At 34.2% G+C, this 24,033-nt stretch overlaps 1 protein-coding gene across 3 annotated transcripts in view; it reads right to left on the bottom strand.

Annotated features, from left to right (window-relative positions):
* The window catches only part of pot1 (protection of telomeres 1 homolog), a 90,617-nt gene extending 72,279 nt beyond the window's left edge, over window positions 1–18,338 (bottom strand). The window contains exon 1 of one of the 3 annotated variants that reach the window (XM_088645156.1): window positions 18,285–18,338. Coding sequence is in view for 2 of the 3 variants with exons in the window: in XM_088645155.1 (XP_088501281.1) it covers window positions 4,050–4,159 (110 nt within the window). In the remaining variant the exon portion in view is untranslated. Of the gene's footprint in view, window positions 1–4,049; window positions 4,564–18,284 lie in introns of those variants that run through there. The other 2 variants (XM_088645155.1, XM_088645154.1) reach the window with 2 other exon arrangements.
* Between the last annotated feature and the right edge of the window lie 5,695 nt (window positions 18,339–24,033).

The raw sequence follows: 24,033 nt of genomic DNA on the forward strand, positions 1-24,033 counted from the left end.
CTCCAGTGTCCGAAACATATTGACAAAACATTTTAACATTACAGCCCTGAACCAGAATGAAGGTCATCTTACAGTGCACTTTAATTTCAGTCAGCCAGCGACTGTTAAGGCCAGGAGACAAACTGGCAGACTAGAATAAATTGATGTAGGTGGATATCATATCTGAGAAATAATTTGGTTTTTTAAGTAAGTTTTTTTGCAGTAATGACAAAATATTCAAATATTGACCAAGTTACCCATGAACACAGAGTAAATATAGCCTATATGATGTCTAAATAGCCACAATTCATTAATGTTAACCCAGTATTCATGTAGATCAGTATAGGCAGGCACTATAGGCTAATATCACAATGATGCAAAAACCTCCCAAAATAAATCTGTCCTAAATTGGCAACTTTACCAAATTGCATTTAAACTTATTATTGTAAATTGTTAAAGTACATAGCATAGTTTCCTAAATCATACTCTGTTACCTGAAACAGAATATTTTAATGCAATGCCTGTGGACTGTTCACAAGGCAAACTGGTTAATAATATTAAGCTGCAGTTAACCTCTAGTACAATCCACCATCATCTTGAATACACGAATGTAGGACAAACCGCACAGTAATATATTCTTTACAAGACTGTAAAAAATCACATTGAGTATTGCCTGTGAAAGACTTCAACTGCATATCAGCAAAAAGTCAATTTATTTCAGGAACGTAAAAGATAACAAGAAATAACAGTGATGCATTATTTCAGTTCGGATACATTTTGATAATTAGTAAATATGCAGTAGAAACTGACATTTGTAGAGTTAGAAAGTTTTTACATTCAATAGTAGAGTATTTCAAAGTCAAACACACAAAAATAGATGTCATGATGTTTTAAAACAGATGTGCAAAGCATAAGCTCAGAAGAATATCCACAGTATATACAGCTGAATCAATAATTAGGAATCGTGTAAGTCTCAAAGTCTTAAAAAGCAAAACTGGTTTGGTTTTATTCCAGCACCATTTTACTGTACAGTGGTTAATATTATAAAACTTTGCATTCAGTCATTCCAATAATTTTTAATTGAGAATTTTAGAAAAAAGATTGCTTTTAACATCAAATTATATTTGTAAATAAGGATGTTTAAGGTAGGTGCATTTAACTCTGTTTATCTAAACGACAGTGAAATTTCAATTTGAATAGTTTTTACCAAGTTATAAATTGTCTTATTATATACTGTATCTCCATGAGTGGTATTTTAATTACAAATAACGATATGGCCTGTGGTTTCAGGTTAGGTTGGGGTTAGGCAAGCTTCATGTTTATCTGCGTGCTGTCCAGTCAATGCAGTGCACGAACAGATGATAAATGTCCCTAGTCTGCTTTTATAAAAATATGTGTGAGACATTGGGGTGCGTATAACTGTGCAAATGAAGGGCAGGACATCACAGCGCAGGAAGGGGAAATGGAGAGATACTGCATTCAAAAAGCAGGGAGCTATTTGTATCTGGTCACTTGTTACATTATTTCTGCAGAATACAATGTGACCAATCTGCACGATCTTAAGTAAAATGGAAAGATCGTTTATATGCATCTGTGATTTTAAATACACTTATTGAAAGATTAGAACTGCATTTTTCCAAGGAATTTAGAGGTCATTTCCAGGACACATATACTTTTTTCCAAATGTTTTCCAGGCCATTGTTGAGTAATTTAGAATGAAATCCAATAATAATATTTAGTCAAGGCAGGTCGCTATAATTATATTGGACATATTTCACAGGAATTCTAAAATATATTCCTATTTCCAATTTCAAAAACATTAATTCAATCTGAAATATCACAATGGTTCTAAAAATAAGCAGAAAAATCAGTTAAATATAAAACAAAAGCAATAATCCTATAGAGGTTATGATTCCAAGCTGTTTTATGAAGCTGACATTCCCTGAATTAATTTACATTTCCACTGAAACAGGCCTCTGATGCAGAATGGGAGACTTCCCTTATGTAAAAATATGCATACAACTCATACTGAACTTTTCAGGCTGGTTTAACTTTGATGTGCTACAAAACAAAAGTTCTAGACACAGCTGCATGCATGTTCAGGATGAGGAAATGTCCCTCTGCTTGTAAGGAATAAATACAGGTTAACCACTCATTCAAAAGCTCCTCTTCAATGGATGGCACTGCAGCCACTTCTTGGAAAGACCACAGCTATTGGTATTTTTTAAAAAAATATTAAAAGTGTCCTGACTATCCAAATTAAAACACTATTAATGTTGCAATTGTATTAAGTTAAATACATGTAGTAGCTATTTCTTGCATATCTAAAAACTAAAACATACAGTACAATGGACCTATCATTGCTTTTAGAGAAAACAAGAAATGTGTATGTCCTTAGTTTACACAATAGAATACCAAATTAGTTTGATAAAGACACCTATATCCATAATGAAAATTCTAATTTATGAGCCTTTCAAAATCAAATGAGTTTGTGTTACTCAGAGGCACAGGGTATGGCAGATGTGCAGTTACAGTATTATGCCATGCCCATGGTGCTGATAATCCCCACTGAAAATGAGTTCTGCATCTGCAACTATGACAGCTGAATACCTCAATGACTGCTAAGCAGCACTGATAAGAAATGAAAAAAACTTTTGGGATAAGGAAAGATTTTAAAATTGCTAATTTAGTTCTATAATTTTCAGCACATTTGTAAAAAATAGCACACAATGCTTCTTTTATCTCATCTTACAATCTTAGGTTGCTTCATTGATTTGACATTACCTTTTTCAATGCATCATTAATGGCATACACTACCTTCTGTCTTTAAACATGCATTTATGCTAGTCATTTTAACAGCCTGTGGTGCTTCCCTGAAAAAAACACAACAAAATACTGAAGGCAGCATACTGTATTAAAAGATTTCCACAACCTTACTGAATTAAATCCCTAGAAATTTGCCTCTAAACATTATTATGTCTGTGCAAAACATCTACAATTCTGTAAAGACATTTTTGTTTTAATCTCCTGGTGTTACCTGCGGTTCCAGTATAGTATACAAAGAACGGTATTACCTTCTCAAATTATCACGTATTCTTAAATATAACATCTTCACTCTAGCCTTAATTAAGCAATTTAATATATTACTATTTACAAATTCTTCACACATTCATCAAGTTGCTAACAGATGTTTCTTGAGTACAATGCCCCCACTTCTTAGTAGCATTAGAGTAGCAGGTTAGGAAAGATGGTCGTTCTTTTCCGAAATCACATTACCCAGAACATCCTCAGTAACTTTACCAACTAGTGGAAGCCAGTTCATTAGGTGACATTTAAAACTAGAATGGATTTACTTCCAGTAGATATGATTTACATCTTTTTTTCTGACATTAAATTTAGGTAAAATTATACAATAACATTCTATTTCTGGTAGTCACAACCATTCAATATAACCATTCAATATTTAGAAAACTACTTATTACAATTACTGCTAAGGATCTATTTGAACTTTTACAGATTAAATTTGGATTATATTTTAACATGTAAAAGATTAAAAACTGTGAGATACTCCTACATATTCTTTTCTAAAATTTTCGTACAGCACTTCAAGAGTATGAATAAATTTGGAGGCTATTGGAGCATAATCCTGGGTCTTGGGATACTAAAAATATACTAAGCAACAGTTTATCCTTCAGTAGTAAAAAATTGAATCTATCTGGAAAACCCTTAATTGTATCTTTTCATACTTAATATGTCCTCACTTTGCTTTTACACTGTTTAATGTAGCTCAGTATCACCAATTCGATATTTCAAAAGTATTTTAGTGCTATCTGCATGCAAAACATTAAACATATTCACATTAAATTCTGACCACATCTGAATAAAGTCTAAGTCCTCTTATACAGCTTGTCCTGCTGATATACTATTTGTAACTCTGCCTCACCTGTAAACTTAATGTGAATACCAACTGTGCCAGAGACTACAGAACTGATATAAATTAGTACCAATCTACTAACACTAATCCCTGTGGTGCCCTACTCGCAACCAAAAGCTAATTTGAGGTAACTTACCTTATCAGTAGCTTGTTTTCTGCAGAAAAATCAGTACTTAATCCATATGTATTACATTTCTTTGGATTCCTGTTACTTTTGGTTTGAGAATAGTCTTTCAATTGGAACATTATCAAAACAATTCTTACATGCACCTTATAACTATCCAGATACAGCTGATTCGTCAAAGAAATCAAAGTTAACTAAACAAGTTTTGTCTCTTCTAAATCTATGGCGACTTTCTCCGATAATACAATTTTTATTTTATTTTCATCAAGCACTTTGTATTAAGCTCTTTATGTCCATTAATTTACATGTAGTTTATATACAACATGACTGATTGGTCGGTGATGACTTGGCTCAGTTCTATGCTAATTCTTATGAAAATACATCATATTAGCAATTTGCAATTTTCAACTCAGTAAGCACAACCCCTAAGACTCACCAAAAATATCCAAGTTAGTGGTCTATAAATAGTTACCCTCATTTCTTTTGAGGCTTGTCTTACTGACATTTCTTAGCAGATATTATTTTTCAGTAAATCACTTTCGCCTCAAAGACAAATCTTCCTCAAAGGCTGTTTTCCTTCAGACACAATTCCATTTCCAGACTGGCAGGGTGTATTCTCTGGGATCACCCTTGGGGTGCAATGTTTAAAATGTATCTTTGATTTGTAAATGCTTTGAGAAGCTACATTTATCTGAAGTCACTCCTGGTCTACTAAGCAACAACCCAAGAAGTAAAGGCAAAGCTGCCTTGGAGAGAGATGTTCCTTTAAGGCAAAACTGATAAAAACAGCATAATTTGTATTTATTTTTTAATTATTTTATTTATTTATTTTAATTCCAAAATGGAAAATAGAGTGTTTTGTTAAATAACAACGCACCTTAACTTTGTCAACAGAACAGCTTAGTGTCCTACCTTTAATTCTATCAAAGACATGAAAAAATGCTTAAATGAACCAAAGAGACTCTAAATGTCTTCTGTAGAAACTTTTAAATTACACCAAAATGACCATGTTTCATATGATAAATAGTTCACTTTCATCAAAGTAGAAAAACTGATTTAATATTCAATGAGAGGAAATTACTGTTTCAGTAGATGAAATGTAAAATTGATTGCATATATATCCACTAGAACAGCACTGATCTTTATTCAATTAATAAAACACTAAGTTAATAATTGTGTGTTGACCTTGACTTTGATATTACACTTTTACATGCACTGACATTTATTGAAAATTGACAATGCTTATGTTAAATGACATGTTAAAAGTCTCTTTTGTGCTTGTTTTTTCCTTGGGTTAAAGGGCTGCTAATGGGATGATGTGTATGCAGAATTGTCTGTCTACAAGAATAATCCCACAGAAAAATTATGCAAAGTTTTCAAATAACTTAAGTTTGAATATAAGTTTTAAGAAGCTGGACTTTAACACATCACAAAAATTATCACAATCCTGAAACTCAAAACTATGAGGAGACCTGATTCATTTATTCAAAATCACCAAAGGCAATCATTGACCTAAAAGAGGAAAGGCAAAAATTAACGCAATTATTTCTTCAAAAGTAAAACACAAACAGGAGTATAGTAGTGGAAATTATGGGGATGAACGTTTAAAGCAGAACAGGTGAACTTTTATATATGGGATAGGTTGAGTCAAAAACAAGCTACACGGCCTTGTGATTGAAGGTGATACATTAAGACACACTTGGATGAGATCCTTGCATCAACTGGCTACTAGCAACCAAACAAGTTAGATGGCCTAAATGGCCTCCTGTTGCTTATAATCTTGCGTGTGGTCTTACAAGCTGTTTGCTGTTCTTTGTTTGAACCTTAGCAAACACAAAACAACATTAGCATTTGAACACTAGCAAACAGTCTGTATAGACTACAGACTATATAAGATAACATTAATCAAATCTTGTATAGTCTGTACAGTCTATAACGTATTGAATTATTTTGATTCACTTTGAATGCTAATACGAAATTTACTTTGTCATTGCCAAGAGCCCATGGGAAATAACTAACCTTAAATAAGTCTGTACACACAGTATTTACATATGTTATGCGTCAACCCCCATGTCTTAAAATAAGTAATTCAGTAAGTCACTAATTCAGTAAGACCTGTCACTTGCTGAATAAGTGTCCAATTAACTTAAAATAATACTATAGCTTAATAAACACTTTTATCATGTTCTTATTAAATTAGCCAATAATGTTAAATATGCCAGAAGATCTTTCTTTAAAAAGTTCTATACAGAATGAATATCAAGTGTGAAGAGGCTTCAGGTTGAGTTCTGACATCAATCTAAACTGACAGCTCACAGACTGAGTCCTGTGGCTTTTACTCATATGCAGTCATCCTGGAAATCTATGCAAGAGTGATTAAACAGATGTTTTTCAACTTTATATTGAAAAGTATTGAAAACGTTACTGTTCTCCTACTTGGAATTATGTTGTCAAAAGTGAATATTTTATAAAGAAATCTAAGAAAAAAGATTAGACATAGAAATCTCCCTGGAAAGCTGACAAAAGCCAAATTGTAAATTTTTGTTTTTGTTATTTTTCCCATAATCTGAGCAGAGGTTTAAAAGGAACATAAAAATGCTTTTTTATCTTTAAGAGGCCAATCCAATATAACATTGTCAAAACTAAAAAGTATCACAGCTGTCATACATATGGTAGGAGTGAAAGGGGAACATCCTGCATTATATTGCTTGCATAACATAGTTCTGCGCGAGGGATTTCAGAACATCCTCAGTACTGTGCCCATTTGCCTTTAGGGTATATTACAGATTTCATTTTTAGTACAGAATTTGCTTCTAATTTGTCTTTTCACTGCACATCTCCTTCCACAATTTGAAGGGAAACAATGCTGCATAAAAGAGCTGTAATTCCTCCTCTGGAGCAATAGTAGCATCACTGGTACCAATCAGTCAATTCAATTCTTCACACTCCAAGGGCTAAGGCTTCTCAGAGCTAAGCCAATGTTAATTTCACTTGTGACAGGTGTCACATTGTAAAACAGCCAATCCCTTTTGTAAGGGATGAATTAAAAGTTACCTGATAAAAAAGCAATATTAAAAGTAACTTCTAAATTTTGATTTTGATTTTGATTTTAATTAAGCAAAATGTTGTTGGTTATTGCATGCTGCTGTAAGTACAAAATAAATATTAATAAACAGCAATATATTGATTAGAAAACAAGTTCTACTATAACTGTTACATTTTCTCACAAAAGGTATTAAATTATTACAAAATATAATAATTTTTTACTTGTTAAAAACTAAAAACAAAAGCAATCCCTTCAACCACAAGGGAAAGTTACTTACCCTTTAATACACAAAAGATCCTAAATATTAAATTTCTAGCATATGATTTCCAGTCTCAATATTAAATGTTAATGTACTTTTACATGCAGTAATAATTTATATACCAAGTTACGCTATTGAAGATGATACCATAGGTTTGTTCATGTAAAGATGTAAGGCTCAGATCAATTAGCAAGTAGCAACCCAGTGAGCTTATTGGGCTGAATGGCATCCTCTTATTTGGATGTTTAAATTCTTCCAAAGTTGCACTATACTGCAGCATGTATATGATGAAATCTTGGTCCTTCATCCCTAGGATGCATCAGCCTTTCAAGTGCAGGTTTACAAACCTTTGGTTATGGATGAAGTTAATGATGCTTCAAATTGGAATAATTGGACATGGAATAAGGTGTTCCACCAGTTTTCAAACCTCTATGATGCTTGGTTATACAGAATAATTTTGAAAGTTTTCATGAACTGAGGAACTCTAGTATTACCAGCAAGCTACATGAACTGCCAGAGTAATCTTCACTCTGACACCATTTCCCATTGGCTTTTATAATAATTATGAACTAAAGAGTTTAACTTAAGTGCAGAAAATCCTGCACTGAATCACATTCACTCTGTGCCTGAAATACAAATAGAATATATTAAGACCACAAAAATTATTTGTATTTGTTTCTGCATAAATTGCTCACTTGTATAGTACATTAGAATATCATATTACAGTAAATTCACTGTTTCTTTTACAGAAGAAAATAGAAATATGCCAAATTGTTTTGATGTTGTTTGAGCAGACAAAATGAAGAAATAAATAATTAAATAATCTGTGACAAAATTATTCATAACTGTAGAAAATATATAGTATGACAGTGATGTAAGTCTTTTTAAGTAGCACAAATACATTTGGTGATGCATTATTGTACTTTCATTTGGTAAGTAGAATGTTATCAAGTGAAAAAAAAAATCAGTGTACTGTATATACAGCGCCCTCCAAAAAAAACGGAACAAGAGATCAAATTAGTCCATATCTGTATGCTCAGGAAATTTGGATTTTAAATCACAAGATGAATATGAGACAAAAGCAGAGAATATCCCCTTTTACATAAGGCTATGTTTATGCATAAATGTTTTACCGATATACAACAACTTCTTTGCTCAACCCCCCTCATTTAAGATGAGCATAAGAATTGGGACAAGCAGCTCTCATTTTTAGGACAGCCTCTTAACAAAACTAGTAGACAACATAACTTATTTTATATAAACCACATTTTATTTTAGTTGGCTTCAATTTCATCAGATATTTACAGGTGTTTCTAATTGCCCAGGTGTTACAAGTTGCATACATGTCACACACATAAAAGAGCTGTGAAGGTCAGCTAAAACCAACATGAAGACCAGAGAACACACTATGACAGAAAAGAAGGCTGTTTGGAAAATGACAGGAAAAATCCAAGAAATGGGTGAGACTCTTGGCACTGCAAAATCAACAATCTGGAATGTTCTTAAGAAAAAGGAAACAACTGGAGGAGTAAACGATAGGCAGAGAACAGGGTGTCCAAAAAAGACAAATGCAGCGGATGACAGAAAAATATTTCGAAGTGTAAAGAAACCCCCATGAGTACTGTTCGTGAAATCAAAAATAATCTCCAGAGTGTGGGGGTGTAAATCTCTAGTACCACAATCTACAGAGACGTCACCAAGAAGAATTCAGAGGCTGTACTGCAAGGTGTAAGCCCCTCATCAGCAGCAAGAAGAGAAGGGCTCGATTGGTGTATGGACAGATGAGACCAAAATAAATATCTATATATAATATATTCTGAAAATAAAAGGTGACCTTCTGAACTATGACCCAGAATAATTTGTTTTATGTGAATTTAGATTTCTCGTGTATACAACATGGAACACGTTTTTTGTCCCAGTACTTTTGGAGGGAACTGTATATTTATATATTGTACTTTATTTCCCATTTCTACCAAAGAGTTGCACAACAATGATCATTCATGCACAGGCTATATTGTTTTTAACATTACAGAAATTCAGCAAAGCCTACACTCTAATAAACATAAGAATATATAAACAACATGAATGTTGACTGCAGACGTCATGCTAATAAAAAACTCATAGATAATTAAGGCTCAGGTCTTAAAATTAAAAATTACTATCAGGTCTACAACATTAGCTGTTGAAAATATAAAAACCTGCCCTCAAAGAGGATGCATTTAAAATAATGCATGTTTTTGCATACTGTATAAAGATACATTCACAATTACACAATTATGCCCTGTATACCACTGAAACAGTACAATGATCATCTTCGATTACAGAGATATTTTATTTACCAAATGTTATACCCTCCATAAAGAACAGTTTGTTCTGCAAGTTTTCTTTGTGTGTTTATAGTCATTCTCTTACGTTTTTGTTTAAATGGCTCATTTTAATGCTAACTCTTCCAGAAAACAATTCAACAGGTTACAAAAACAACTTCTTCTTTTTCACAGCCTTAGTCCCAGACTGTCCTGGGGTCAGCAACAGGTTACAAAAACAAGAAGACATGAAAAGAAGAGAAACAGGATAGTATAACAGTATTCAATATGCAGTACTAAGTATGGAACAAGCTTCACTGCCATACTGTTGAAACCAATGCCCTGGTGTCTTTCAAGAAACAGCTGAATAAGATCATTGGTTCAATTAACTACCAAATGGAATAGATGGGCCAAATGACCTCCATACATTTGGAAGCACTGTTATGTTTTTCTGTTTTTAATTTTTCTGTGCAGATGACTTAGCTTAGAAAAATATGCAGCTCACAGCACTGGGGAAACAGCTGCTATCGTGTGAGTATCAACAAAAAGTATAAGCCAGGTCACGACCATTGAAGGATGATACTGTAACAGAAAATTGGGTTCACCAAAAAGACAGACCAACCAGAATTAGCAGACACAATCTATGGATTTAGTCCAGACACAGAGTGAAATAGCTATGCCACTTTTCAATCTCTGAGAAAAATCTAGTAAAACACAGATGCTTGACTAAGAACATGTAGTTATTACACTACAATTTAGCATTGTATTAAAATGTATGACATAAGCCCTGTTCTCAGGTGGCTTAATGAATTGAACACCGAGCGTCTAAGACACATTCTCCATGTTTTACGGAGCAAGCACACAATGAATGAATGAAGACAGTGTCAGTGCAAACAAAATAACATCTGCTTACTGTATTTCTTCCTAGCAGAAAAACAGTGAAAGCTACTGGGACGTGTACTGAGCCAGGATACTGCAATCAGCTTTTACTAGGCTTTTCAAAAGCTAATTATAGAGTGCTTAACTTACCAAGGAGAAATCAAAGCACAAAGAATGAAAAAAATAAACACAGAACATGATAAAGGGCAAATGACAGACATTCACAAGACTTATTTAATGTCCTGTAGTATGCTAGATGTTTAATGTTTCTGGTAAAATTAGCATCAGTAGAGTTTCTACAGGAAAACATATCTACAGCAAAGGATCACTTGAAAATTAACACTGAAGAAAATGGGTTACATAAAAGCACCATCCATCCACTGTCATGGAGTCACTTGTCCAGCTGGAGGTCATGGTAACCCATAGCCTATCCTCAAGACATAGGGTGCAAGGCATAATGCTCTCACCCTGCAAAAGACAGCAGTCAATTACAGGAGCAAAGAGAAAGGGACAATTTAAAAGAGACTATAAAACACAGCAAAGTTATTTCTGGATGGTGGGAGGGAGGAAATCAGACCATCCAGAGAAAATCAGCATGCACATGCACATGCTAATGCCACACAGAATCAAACACAGGAAGGTCATTCTGTGTGAATTAAACTAGAGTTTGTGCATACATCTGTGCAGTGAAAAAAGTATTTTAGGTAAATTCTCAAATTACTGTAATATTGTTGTGAGTTATAAGGTTACAATAAATTACATTCAGCACTAAGCAAAAGCAAGTGCATTCCATGGTTGGTTATAACCTGTCTGATCAAGGCTCTACAGTTGTCCCTGTTCTTATCTTATTAATTAAAGCAGCACAAAAGCCAAATGACCAGGCAAATTTAGAAACACCTAGAAATGACTAGAACTTCCTTGGCAAGTCAGTAAGCCAAGGTTTGATAGAACTTCAAACCAAAACCCCAGGTACAGGCTTTTTCTTAAACTACTCTCATTACTATGGCAAGAATGTTGGCAGTTGGACAATTAAAGTGTCAAATCACCAGAAGTCTTCCTTATGATTTATGCAGTCATTTAATATGAGTTATATGTGAGGATTATGTGTTTTCTTATTTTTTAATAAAAGTTAGGCAAGTTTCAATTGTAGAAAGCACATAAATGAAAACTTTCAAGTGTGATGTTGTTCATAGATGTTGTGAACAATACAAAATACTTCAAAACTAAAAATGTGAAAGAAACAAGAGATTGCATTAAATCTGTATAATTACTAGGACTTAAACCACATCGATACTGTTTCTTAAGGTTCACTGATTCTTCAAACCTTTTCCCAGCTCACTAGATTTGCATGCAAAGAGATGATTAATGCCTCAGGTATTAATTAGTTCATTTAATTTGTTACAGTAACAGTGAAGCAAAACAAAATATTTACTTTGGGAACACAATGTAATTTGCAATGCTTTTGCAAATGTTGATTGTCCAGCAGTCAAAATCATGCCAATACAATAATGGAAGTAATGTTAGAAATATAAGATCTAACTGGTGCTGGGGTTAGAAGTTCTATCAAAGTTTGAATGAAAAAAAGTTGACAATTTCCTTTAATGGCCCACATTAAATTGGGTTTTAGGTTACATCAGAAATTCTATGCAACCACTTCCACGTTAATCCCCTCACAATCTGCACACAGCTCAGTTCTTTGTTCTTCTGCATTTCAGTGATAGTACAGACTTTTTTCGCACAATTGCAATAATCTCTGCCTCCTCATCTTAGTGTGAAACAGTCCATTGATTAATAAAATACAAGACTCAAAGAAACAACAGAAAAGCATTTCAATACCATCAGCTACAGTGTGTCCTTATAGATTCATTTCCTATGCAGAATATACTTAACTGCTATGCTTTTACTTTGTTATAATATTTTCAATTAGTACAAAATGAAACAAAGTGGAATAAACATAATTCAGCTACTGACTGGATCATCTGTGAAAATTTCCTTTGGAGGGTGGAATGAATCTTAGTCTAAACGGTACAAGTTGTAATAAGTGCTATGCCATGTGCAGGCTGAGCTGGCTCAGAGAATCTCTATTGACCTCTGGCTGAAATCCTAAAGACGTATGCGTGGACAGCAAAGGAAGTAGCCATCCTCTTGTTGGCACTGTATAGTAACAAAGCTTTTTTTGTTGTTGGGTGTCATAGTGCAGAAGATAAAAACAATACAAAATTGTAAATATAAAATGTTATTGAAATTGTGAATGAATTACTGATATAAAAGGCTGAGAACCTACAAAATCCAAAAGGAATATGAACAAGTGCAAAGAACACAGAATCTCACAGGATCAAGTGAATAAGAACACTCTTTCTTGTTGGAACTCAAGGATAGGCAAGTTATCTTCAGTCAGTCTCCAGTGCTCCATGATCAAATTGAATAAATTACAGATGGCTAATAATGACACAGGAACAAAAAAAACCCTCAAGGCAAACCAAAATCATTAGAGCAATGTTATGCATTTTTACTGACATGACAATAACTACAGTATGGCATGAATTGCTCAGAGATTTTTTCAGACATAAAAACACTGTGTAAAGGATATGTTTGTTTGGAAAAGAATTACAAACCTAACGGACTCTTAGAAATGGTATTGTTTAAAAAATATTTAACAAACAAAAGATTTTAAGCTTCAGGTTTAATTTTTTAGAGCCTACTAGTAAGGCATGTTTTGCCACATACATTTGAAGGTTTCAAAGATGTTTGAAACATCATGTTCCCAGTTTCATTAAATACTAGAACCTACAAATGTGTTAACAGCATTTTAACATCTTCTTAATCCTTCAGTATTGAGCCCAAACCACAGCATAGTTCTTGCCACAGATATGGGAAAGATAAGAAATTATGGTTCTCTAATTACACACAGAAAAAAAAAAGTTATGTAAGTGATTAAAATTCATGACATTTCATATTAACAAGAAGCAAATTACACTAATTTTGATTAGGAAATATACCCAACAATTTGCAGTCTGATTATTTGTTAGCTGGCCTTAAATTAGTGGCTTGGAGGAAAAAAAACATTCAGTCTGCTGTATTTTATATTTTTCTACCATCAAAAGATGTTCATTTTTTGCCCTTGAAGTTTCCAAGTAGAAACTAATTAACTCTTGCAATTATGGTACCTTTATAATGCAAATTAATTTACCTCTGATAATGTCTCCAGATTATGTTGCAGGCAAATAATAACTCAGGTGCTCCCATGACTCTTATGAATCTGTGGGTTGTTTTAGGCTTCATTCTTAACAGCACTTACAGCAAAACATTTAACAAAACGTGATACATACAGTACACAATCACATGATACAGACACTAAATACAGACTTAAAGTAGCAAATAATTAAATTCTCTTGTTTTAAAAGCCGTTTGTCTTTTCCACTGCAGTTTGTTGCATCCAGATCAATTTTTAATGATCTTTCACCACAGGTACAAATGGAGGCTCTACGGTAATTCCAGAGTAGTTCGAAGCCCACAGCCTCTGAATTCAACTACAGCATAACAATTTTTGCTACAACTTCATAATAAGCATTGTTAAATAGTAGTAACCTTTTTAGCAGTAGTAGTATTATAAGTATTTCTATACTTTTGAATCATTTACCATTCACATCGCAAGAAGGGCAAGCATTAGGATTAGAATTTCCTACTTCAATTTATGAATTATTTTTATGTTTTCATGGTCTAAATCCAAGCACAATCAGTTAAAAGAAAACCTATTAGAGAAAACAGTTAAGAAGAAAGATGCAGAGTATCACTGCTAAACCAGTTGCATAAAAAATAGCCAACCAATATTCATTCTGCAAAAGATCAATATTTACTGTGAAAAAAAGTCCTTCTCTTGTTGCTTGTTGTTATGGATCTCATAACTAGACATTCAGTAGACAAAGGCTGCAAATAAAGTCACAAAGCATGACTAGAATTTTTCATTTGAGGTGTAAACAGAAGACGGCTTCAATACTTGACCGGTAGCATGTTTGACATGTCTATTCCTTGGAACATGGCACAAAATAATAACAAGCTTCATACACGTCACATACACTGTTTATCTTAAGACATGTACCAAGTAGCAATTACTGTCAATTGGTTGTTCAGTCATTTAAAAATGTCCATCCTGCAGGACAGTTTTGTAGAAATTGAACCTCAGCAAACTTTGAGCTGTGACCAAATAAGGAAAAGCATATGGATTATTTTTGTGGGATGCCATTACCAGCAGAGCAATGAATTGCAGCTTTATTATTAATCTATCTGGCTGACAAGGTTATCGAAAGCAACTTACATTTGTTTCATGTTATCGTTCTTTACTCTAGCTTTTGAAGCTGAAAAATGTCATTTTTAGATTAATTATAGTAGCTACTAACCAGGAATTTCCAATCCTGTTCCTAGAAACTGGTGTGTGTGCAGCTTTTCATTCTCATTCATTCCCATTTCCAACAAGCTCAACCAGCAGGTTCCTGCCTTCTAACTGGAAAAATTACAAACTTCTACCAGCTCTTCAGATGCCTCCTCTTTAAACAAACCTTGAAAATCTACAGATTACTCAGTCCTCCAGACCAAACATAGACACCCATACTATAGAAGATCCACAGCATGTTTGGGGAGCAGTGGTTAGAGCTCTGAACTAGAGTACTGTGGACCAAATCCTAGGTGGCATCCTACTGCTGTACCCTTGAGCAACATACTTCATTCAAACTGCCCTCGTAAAGGTCATGCTGTAAAAAAAGATATTCTCTAGGCTGTCACTTTAAATGACAATTTGATCTTAATTGACTTGTCTGGTTAAGATCAGGATTGAAAAAACATATATGTTAGACTGTACAGTTAATCTGACCAATTAGTAGCAGCAGCAGCAGTCTTTTTGTGATGACAGAACAGTATGGGTCAAAACACACGCTTTTTGTTTTCAAAGCCCAACGGTATAAAAGAAGTTAATTTACTGAGAAGCATCTTGCAACAGTAGCAATTTATGCTAAATTAATTGAGCTAAATGTGCAAATATTCATTACACACTTCAAAATAAAGATCATTAGCTTACTGTAACAACAGAAAATTACTGAAAATATTTCAAAAATAACTATACAGTATGTACCAAGAAGGCAGCTAAAACCTATTTTATAGGGACATATTTAGTGTATACTTTTGAAAGTATTAACATTTGCATTCATCATCATAATAATAATTAAAAGTATCAAAACTGGATTCCATGTAGTTTTCCTAACTTACACAAATTCTTAAACTTAGTAGACAGAAACAACTCTCCAACTGTCTCAACCACTGAAAGTACCCACATTTCATACAGGCGAGGTCCTGTAGTGTGGAACCTGTTGGGCAGGTTTCAGCTGGCCACAATTATCTTGGCCTACATATTGATACAGAGACCCCTGAAGTCCTTAGTACATACAGTACAATTAAAGTGTGTTAATTGTAAATTGCAGGGTATAAATGATTCTGATGAATCTCCCCATATATACAACTAAACATTGATTCAGTATCAAAATTCACTGATGAAATTCAAAATAAACTTATTTGCTTAAAAAGTATTTAATTGTTTAAAAGTATTGCATTGTCTTCTGTCTTCTCTAACTTTTCTTTCCAATTTCCTCCATTATCGTTTAGCAGTGATTATAAGTAGTCAAGCTATCCAAGGTCATTTTACATATATAAATGTAGGCTTTATTGTATCTTTAATCATTCGTCAAATTGTCAATAGCCGCATAAACCTCAACTGCCTCTTTTTCGCTTCTTTCTATGAAATAAGAGACACTGGAAGTCTGTTACCCAATCCACTTTTCAGTTTGTGTAATGGCGTAGTAACACCAACAGTAGAGGTCTTGATCAATATTTTCATAAGTAAACAGTAATCAGTACCTCTATAGACAGAATCACGACTCTCCTGTGATTAAGCAACACATCAGCAAGATTTTATGCTATTATGCCAGCAGCCATATCACTCTGTAACTCACAACTGGCAGTGGCAACCCACTGAAGCTAAACAGGTATGAGCCTGGTCAGTACCTGGATAGGAGACCTCCTGTGAAAAACTAAGGTTGCTGCTGGAAGTGGTGTTAGTGGGGCCAGCAAGGGGGCGCTCACCTTGCGGTCCATGTGGGCCCTAATGCCCCAGTATAGTGACGAGGAAACTATACTGTAAACAGGCACCATTCTTCAGATGAGACAAAACCGAGGTCCTGACTCTCTGTGGTCATTAAAAATCCCAGGGCGTTTCTCGAAAAGAGTAGGGGTGTAACCCCGGCGTCCTGGCCAAATTTCCCATTGGCCCTTACCAATCATGGCCTCCTAATAATCCCTATCTATGAATTAGGTTCATTAATCTGCTCTCCTCCCTACTGATATCTGATGTGTGGCGAGCGTTCTGGCGCACTATGGCTGCCGTCGCATCATCCAGGTGGATGCTGCACATTGGTGGTGGTGGAGGGGAGTCTCCATTACCTGTAAAGCGCTTTGAGTGGAGTGTCCAGAAAAGCGCTATATAAGTGTAAGCAATTACTAATTATAATTATTATTATTTCATAATCTTTCTGAAAACAAAGGAAAATAGTGGCTTTCAAATTAAGTTGTTACTTGTTAAAGTCGCAAAATGCATACATATTTAACAGAGTTAATTAAAGGGGAAAATAAACACTTGACACTAACTTGCCATACCACAAAAAAAGTCTATCATTTCGATCCTTTATTAAACGTCATTCACTTTGACATTTAGACCAAAGAACACTTCGTCGGGTTACTTGACAGCAATTTTCTTACAGAGTGGAAGTTAACAGTTCTCAAATTACTATGACGTATGTCTACAGTTATGTCATTAAACCCAACTCTTCACATACCTATTTTCTGACTAAAAAGTGAAACGCATCTTCATTTCACAAAATATAAAAGTGTTGCAAGAAATCGAAATTCTAAGAGTTTCACTACAGAACAGGAGGTGAGCGGAGCATTATCGAAAGAAATGCGACATAACGTCCAAATAATAAGCCTTTGAAGCTAAGAGCAAAAAAATACAATTACCTTTACGAATATTTGATCCACTAAACTGCTAATCCTCTCCGTTTCAATAAACTCAGAACTGCAGCTAAAATGGTTTACTGGAGGATGGAGGACTGCAAAGCTTTCAAGAAAACTTCAATTTTCAAAAAAGCTTTTACTGTGATCACCAATAGTGAATAAGTTTGCAATTTGTACCACAGAAATGAGCGGCATATTGTCAGTGCATCCACGAGGTAATAAAAACATCAAAATCCGTATTTATTAAATTAAATTAAAACATTGAATATTCCTCCTGCATCTGGTTTCTTTGAAAACATCAGAACGTGACCTAATATCGCCTAGTTCAGCTACTGTATACTAAACTATTTCGTTATTTTCTCAAGTGCGTCTACGTTTCTGTAAAATATGCATGGCATCTAAGTTTCTGGTTTGCTACGCTTTTCGCTAATGAGTTCAAAGTAGATGGTAATTAATAATATTAAAACTCGATCTGTCACCTTCAAAGTTCAATAATAATACTAACAAAAACAGGTTATTGGCCACTGTAAAATCAAGCTTTATAGAAACACAAGGAAACTAGCTACCAATAAATATATGTAAGGATCTCGAAACTGTTTAGATCGCTTACTGATCACATTTTTGTTACTCGAACATTGTTACTGTAAACAGGTCAACGCTATACAAACTTTTTTTTAACCAATAAAAGAAAATAATATACTTACATCCACAACAATTCCCTCGCGCTTGCGGTTTAAACTGCCAGGTTAAAGGTCAAAGTAAATAGGCGCAAGCGTATTTGATTGTGTTAACAGCTAGTGCGCATGCTCAGGCTACGGCGGCGATGTTATACTGTTACAGTAATATCAGGCGCTGTGAAATTACACTGTACGAAAATCAAAGTACAATACTAGATTTATTAACAGATATTTAAATACAAATATTGACAGATATAAACGTTTAGTTTGCTTATTTTATGTGTTTTAAATGCATTTATTTTCGTGAGGACAAACGTTGTTACAGTCTTGTAGATAAAACATTCTCATTTGTTGAGAAGGCCAATACACAAAAAATAATCCAGCCCCTCTCACTTAAATTCCCCAGTATAGGGTATATATGCAGTATATATACACAGCATTTTATACCTGAAGAAGGCTCCACGGCCGAAACGTGTTTTCTCTTTTCTTTTTTTCAGCATGGAATAAACCTATTGTTCCTTTGCAGCCTATGCATGCTGATGCAGCTACCCACCTGAACTACTACATTTTATATATATGTATATTCTGAAATTATTGTATAGAACTGTAATAACTGTATAGAACTGTAATAATTGACACATTTTGATAGTATGTAGAAACACTTAAAGATAAGCTTACTTGGAGGAACATTGCAATATTGACCTGATACAGTATATGTAATATAGGAAATGATATACATTAAAGTATGCAATACATTAAGAGAATGAATTAAAGAGATTTTCATGTTATTACACTATATGTAAATTTTACTTTTAGGGATTTTTTTTTATTTATTCACACTTCCAATCATGTTTTTTTTTGTATTGCAGATTTAATACTGTTTGTTCATTGATATAGATACCAGAAAAACTAATTTACAGCACAACTATTCAGCAAGTTCCTAGTTAGTCACATAAAAAATAGATAAAGGTTTCTGAAGCGGGGATTACAGAGAAACAATCCGCAATGTGAATGTTTCCAATGAATTGGGTTGAAATAAACAACAATATGTTATTGAGAATAGTATATTTACAAAAAGAATTAACAGGATAGATAGAGGGTAGCTGGATGAGATCTTCAGATCAATTAGCTATTGAACACCAAATTAATTATTAAAGTTTCCCCAAGTAATGTCCTTATTTGATGATAAAAAAGTTTATTGTGAGCTTTTTAAGCAAGAGCATTGTCATCAAGAGAACACAAAGTGGAAAAAAGCAAAATACTATATACTGTATGCTAAGTATGTACACTGCAAAGCCATATAGAAAGGTACTGTACCTGTTTCATTGTTCATTGTGAAGAAATCTGCAAGGTTGTCTTTGGCCATCCAGAGTTTTGTACTCGGGGAACTTTTATCACTATGCTGTCACAGGGTGTCCTCAGAAGCAAATCTGCAAAGTTGTCCTAATAAAACTGCATGTGTGTTATATTGTTTATTAGAGTGCTGTTAGCTGGTTTCATCATTCTATTGATTGCAGAGTAAAAAACTGTAGAAATACTGTAGCCTCTCAGTATAGCACTAAAACAGGAGGAAGATCTGCCCTTCTTGCAGGCATCATTATATGCATTTATAAGAAGTACAAGTAGAACAAAAATTAAATAAAAGGAAATTATTTTTTCATAGAAGCTAGAATAGCAATATAATTACAGTGTTTGTAAAGAATAACATAATTCTCATGCCAATCAGATAGAGCTGCTTTACATAAAGTTTTTTTTGTGATCTCCTCCACCAAACGGTTGAATTAGATTCACCTAAATCTGTCTACTGAAATTCCATTTACTGTTAATAGGAGGCAGAGTAACTAACGGGTCCAGTAAGACAGTGATCAGAAACACCTGTTTCAAATGTGTGTAGGTTGGAAATGTCTGGAAACACCAGAAAAACTGATTAAATGTTTTCAGTGTCTTCAAGAGCTGCTTAATTTGTATGATCCAACACTCCCCCTAAGATCAGCAAATGCTGACTCTGGTTGTTCAAAGATAATGTCTGACATCTGTTGGAAACAGAGCTTCTTGCTGTTATGCCTCCAGACAGTGGAATTCTATTTACCTGATGCAGGGAAGGTTTAAAAAATATGAATTGTTTTAAGTCAAGCATATTTTTATCTGATCATGTTTTTATTCATGTTGATTTTATCTGTTGTGTGTGTTTTTGTTTTCCATCTGTGCAGCACTCTTGAGAATGTTAGGCATGAAGAGCACTAAAAAGAGTACTGACACTAATACATTATTGCACCAATAATGAAAGAATTATGTAAAGTGATTTTTGGTGACTTGGAAGGATGATTTAAAATAGCTAGTAAACTATTTTGGTTAAGTGTGACTGTTCCTAATTGCAGATTTCGAATTCCAATGTTACTATACTTTTTTAATAAAATGGAAATGAATAGATAAGCAGCCTTCTTTTGTGCTTGAATATTACACTGGAGAAAGATGCCAAATTGATTTTAAATGCAATTGCTTTTAATTTTGAAAAGGGGTCATTCTGGGCAAAGTAATTTCTGGCCATGTTCTAGTTCAAAGTATTTGCTAAAGCAAATTTAAAATAATTCAAATCAATTCAGTTACAGTTTATAACTTTTCTTTCTCCTTGTCCTTCAAAAGGTGGTCATCCCTCAACAGATGAATATGGGAAGCATATTCCTTATTAAGATTTTTTTCTACATTATCACAAAATGTTTTCTAAGGTCACAATAAAAATGTTTTCCCAAATCTGAACACTTTTTCTACAGTACTCTCAAAGTAATAATCTGACAATTTAACCTGGAGAACGTGTCACTGAAAAGAAAACAGTACAAGAAAATAAGTAACAAGAAAAATCTACAAGTGCAACCATTAACATATACAATACACAGTATATAAATTTCTTGTTGCCAAGAAAAGTAATAAATAATTCAATCAATTCAATTGGTCTTAATTACAGTGCCATTAAATCAAAATGTAATAAAAAATATGACTATAAGATCAGCAAAATGTAAGCCAGGACACAAAGGTATCAGACCTGTCATATTAAATAATTGATCCCTGCATGTAATTATGTGATATTTTATAGCAATATCAATAAAGAATGTGATTCTTTTTTTGTGGTGATTGAACCAATCAACAGAACCAAACAATATAATTTCCATATGAAACTTTGTGGTGTCATAAAATGATTTCAGTCATAGAACTGTGATTTTATTACCTCTGTGTACACTGCGTGTATATGTACTGCAGCTTACAGTAAATGTCCAGAGGTGTTTATTTACTTGAAATCAGAACAATTTTGAAAGTTAAACCTCTGCTCCAGTGAGGCAAAAATAAAATTGGTTATTAATATAGAAACACAGAAAGTCCATTTTTTTTAGTTCAGTTGCCCCAAACTCAATTTTTCAATGCACGTTTTAGCTGTAATCTGATACCCACTGAAAAAGCTGAAAAAGTAATGCATATCAAATGAAAGAAAGACCTGAGCCCCCCACATGTCAGAGGTTCCACAAAATATTCTGAAATGTAAGAACTATTTGTTCAGATTGTAACAGAATATATAGAGTGTCCGTGTTTGCAGCTGACTGAGAGTGAAGTAAAAATCCCAGTTGTTTGCACACTATTTCATTCTTAAACTGATGATAAAACACTTGTGCCCTGTGGACTGAGTGTGTTCTGCCTTGTGTTTACTATCTGCCAGGTTAGGCTCCAACTTAACCCAATCCTGTATTTGACTAAGAGCTTAATGAAAAAGGATGGATAGTAACAGATATTCTGAAGTCCTATGTTGGTCAGGGGACAGAGTTTTCACATTAAAATCTTGTTTTCTACAGTATGTTTATGCAGAGAATAACAATCATAACATATTTCAAATGCTGTCAAATACATTCAATGTTTGACAACATTTTCAAAGTATAAACGTGACAATGTACAGTGCCTTGTAAAAGTATTCAGACCCTTCCTATGGTGCCCCATTTTCTGAAATTACAAAGTGATGTGTACACATTTTTAAAGTTATTATTTTATTATTTTATTGCATCTGAATTCTCAAACTTTAAACTTATGTCTGCTAGCAATTACAGCTGCCTTTTTGTGAAAGTCCCAATCAACTTTGCACACAAATTTGGTGCAATTTTTGGCTGCAACACTTGAAGATATTGTTTTCTCCAGTGTAGCTTTGGCCATCTGTTGTGGATCATTGTCCTGCTGACGTGAATTTTTATTACAGTTTCTTATCTTTATCAGACTGATACAGGCTTTTCTCTGAGATCTTCCAGTACTTTGCTCCATATATTTCCCCATCATTCTTACCAAGCTTCTTAGTCCCTGCTGATGAGAAGCTGAACCATAACATAATTCTGCTTCAGCCACACTTGATAGTAGGGATGGCCTTGACAGAGTAATGCAAGGGTTATGTAAGGTCTAACACTTTGCATTTGGACCACGCACAAATTAATATTAAGAATTTAAAAAATGTTTTTATTCCCCTCTCCTGAATATAACTTTATACCCGAGTTTTTTTTAAACCTCCTGTGATACCCATGCAAATTCCAACTTACATTCTCATGCTCCTACGGTAGCTAGCCACATCTCCACGTGGGCGGAAACTGTCACTGGAGTTATCTGTACATGGTATGTGCGACTGTCAGTGCCCCATTCCTCTAATGAATTAATAGGTATTTGCCTCATTGTCCTTTCAGTATTTAAATCTTGCCTCATTCCCAGCTCAGTCGTCCGGTTTATTCACCTGGATATCTGACATATCCCCTAACACTGCATCCCTTTCCTTTAACACTCCCAAGCTTTGCTTGCAACCTAAGTTTATTTCCCTGCTTCTACCACTTGTGAACTGATCTTCATTTGTACCCTTGATCTTGTTCTTGGACTTTCGTCAGCTTGTCTGTCCTTCGTATTCCTGGCTCCACCTTTGCAACCTCTTTAACCATGATTTCTGGATCTTCCTTTGGACTACAAACTGTGTGCACTTTCAGTTTCTCTTCTGGCTGCTGCCTGCTGGTCACTTTGAGCCCAGCTACTGGGTTCATTCTACTGTGCTTCAGCTGCTGTACACCTCAGGTTAGTGTAGGGATATAACCCCTCATTGGTGTTCTTGGTTGAATCCTTGCTTGATATCCACTATATGACTGAGGGACCTTAAAGAAATATCTATATTTTTTTCTGAAATCATGTTTGTACTATTATGGCACTCAGACAGAGGCAACTCAACTAATTGCATGGCTTCTTAAGGTAATTCTGTGCCTAATGTAATTTAGGTTTTCCACAGAAAAAGCTTTTGAATACTTTTGCATTCATGACTTTTAAATTACTTATCATTCATGTGATTTATTGTTGTTTTGTTGTAAGCTGGCCTGGTTGAGGATATTGCAGCACTGGCTGACAGTCCTCAAAAACACAGACTCAGATTCCTACTAACATGGAGCCAAGAATGTGTTGGTTCGATTGCAATAGTTTTGGAAGATCTAAGGAGAAAGTGCACGTAGTTTGGAATGAATGACAAGCTCATAGAGTGCAGGCTTAAGCTTGTCTGATCAAATAGATTTGCATATGCAGAGGAACATTGATGAAGAATGAAGTGAATACTATTATGAAGTAATAGCAACCTTAGTTATACTAAGTGAAATGAATAATGTTCCCAAGCTTTGAAATAATACTAAAAATGTATCATCAGTTTTGACACACTTTCAAACCAGATGGCTAACCACATATTGTTAGATAGATGATAGCATTTGTCACAAGGGAAAACATATAC

The sequence above is a fragment of the Lepisosteus platostomus genome, chromosome 9, assembly GCF_059453375.1.
Source record: "Lepisosteus platostomus isolate fLepPlt1 chromosome 9, fLepPlt1.hap1, whole genome shotgun sequence".
Classification (NCBI taxonomy): domain Eukaryota; kingdom Metazoa; phylum Chordata; class Actinopteri; order Semionotiformes; family Lepisosteidae; genus Lepisosteus; species Lepisosteus platostomus.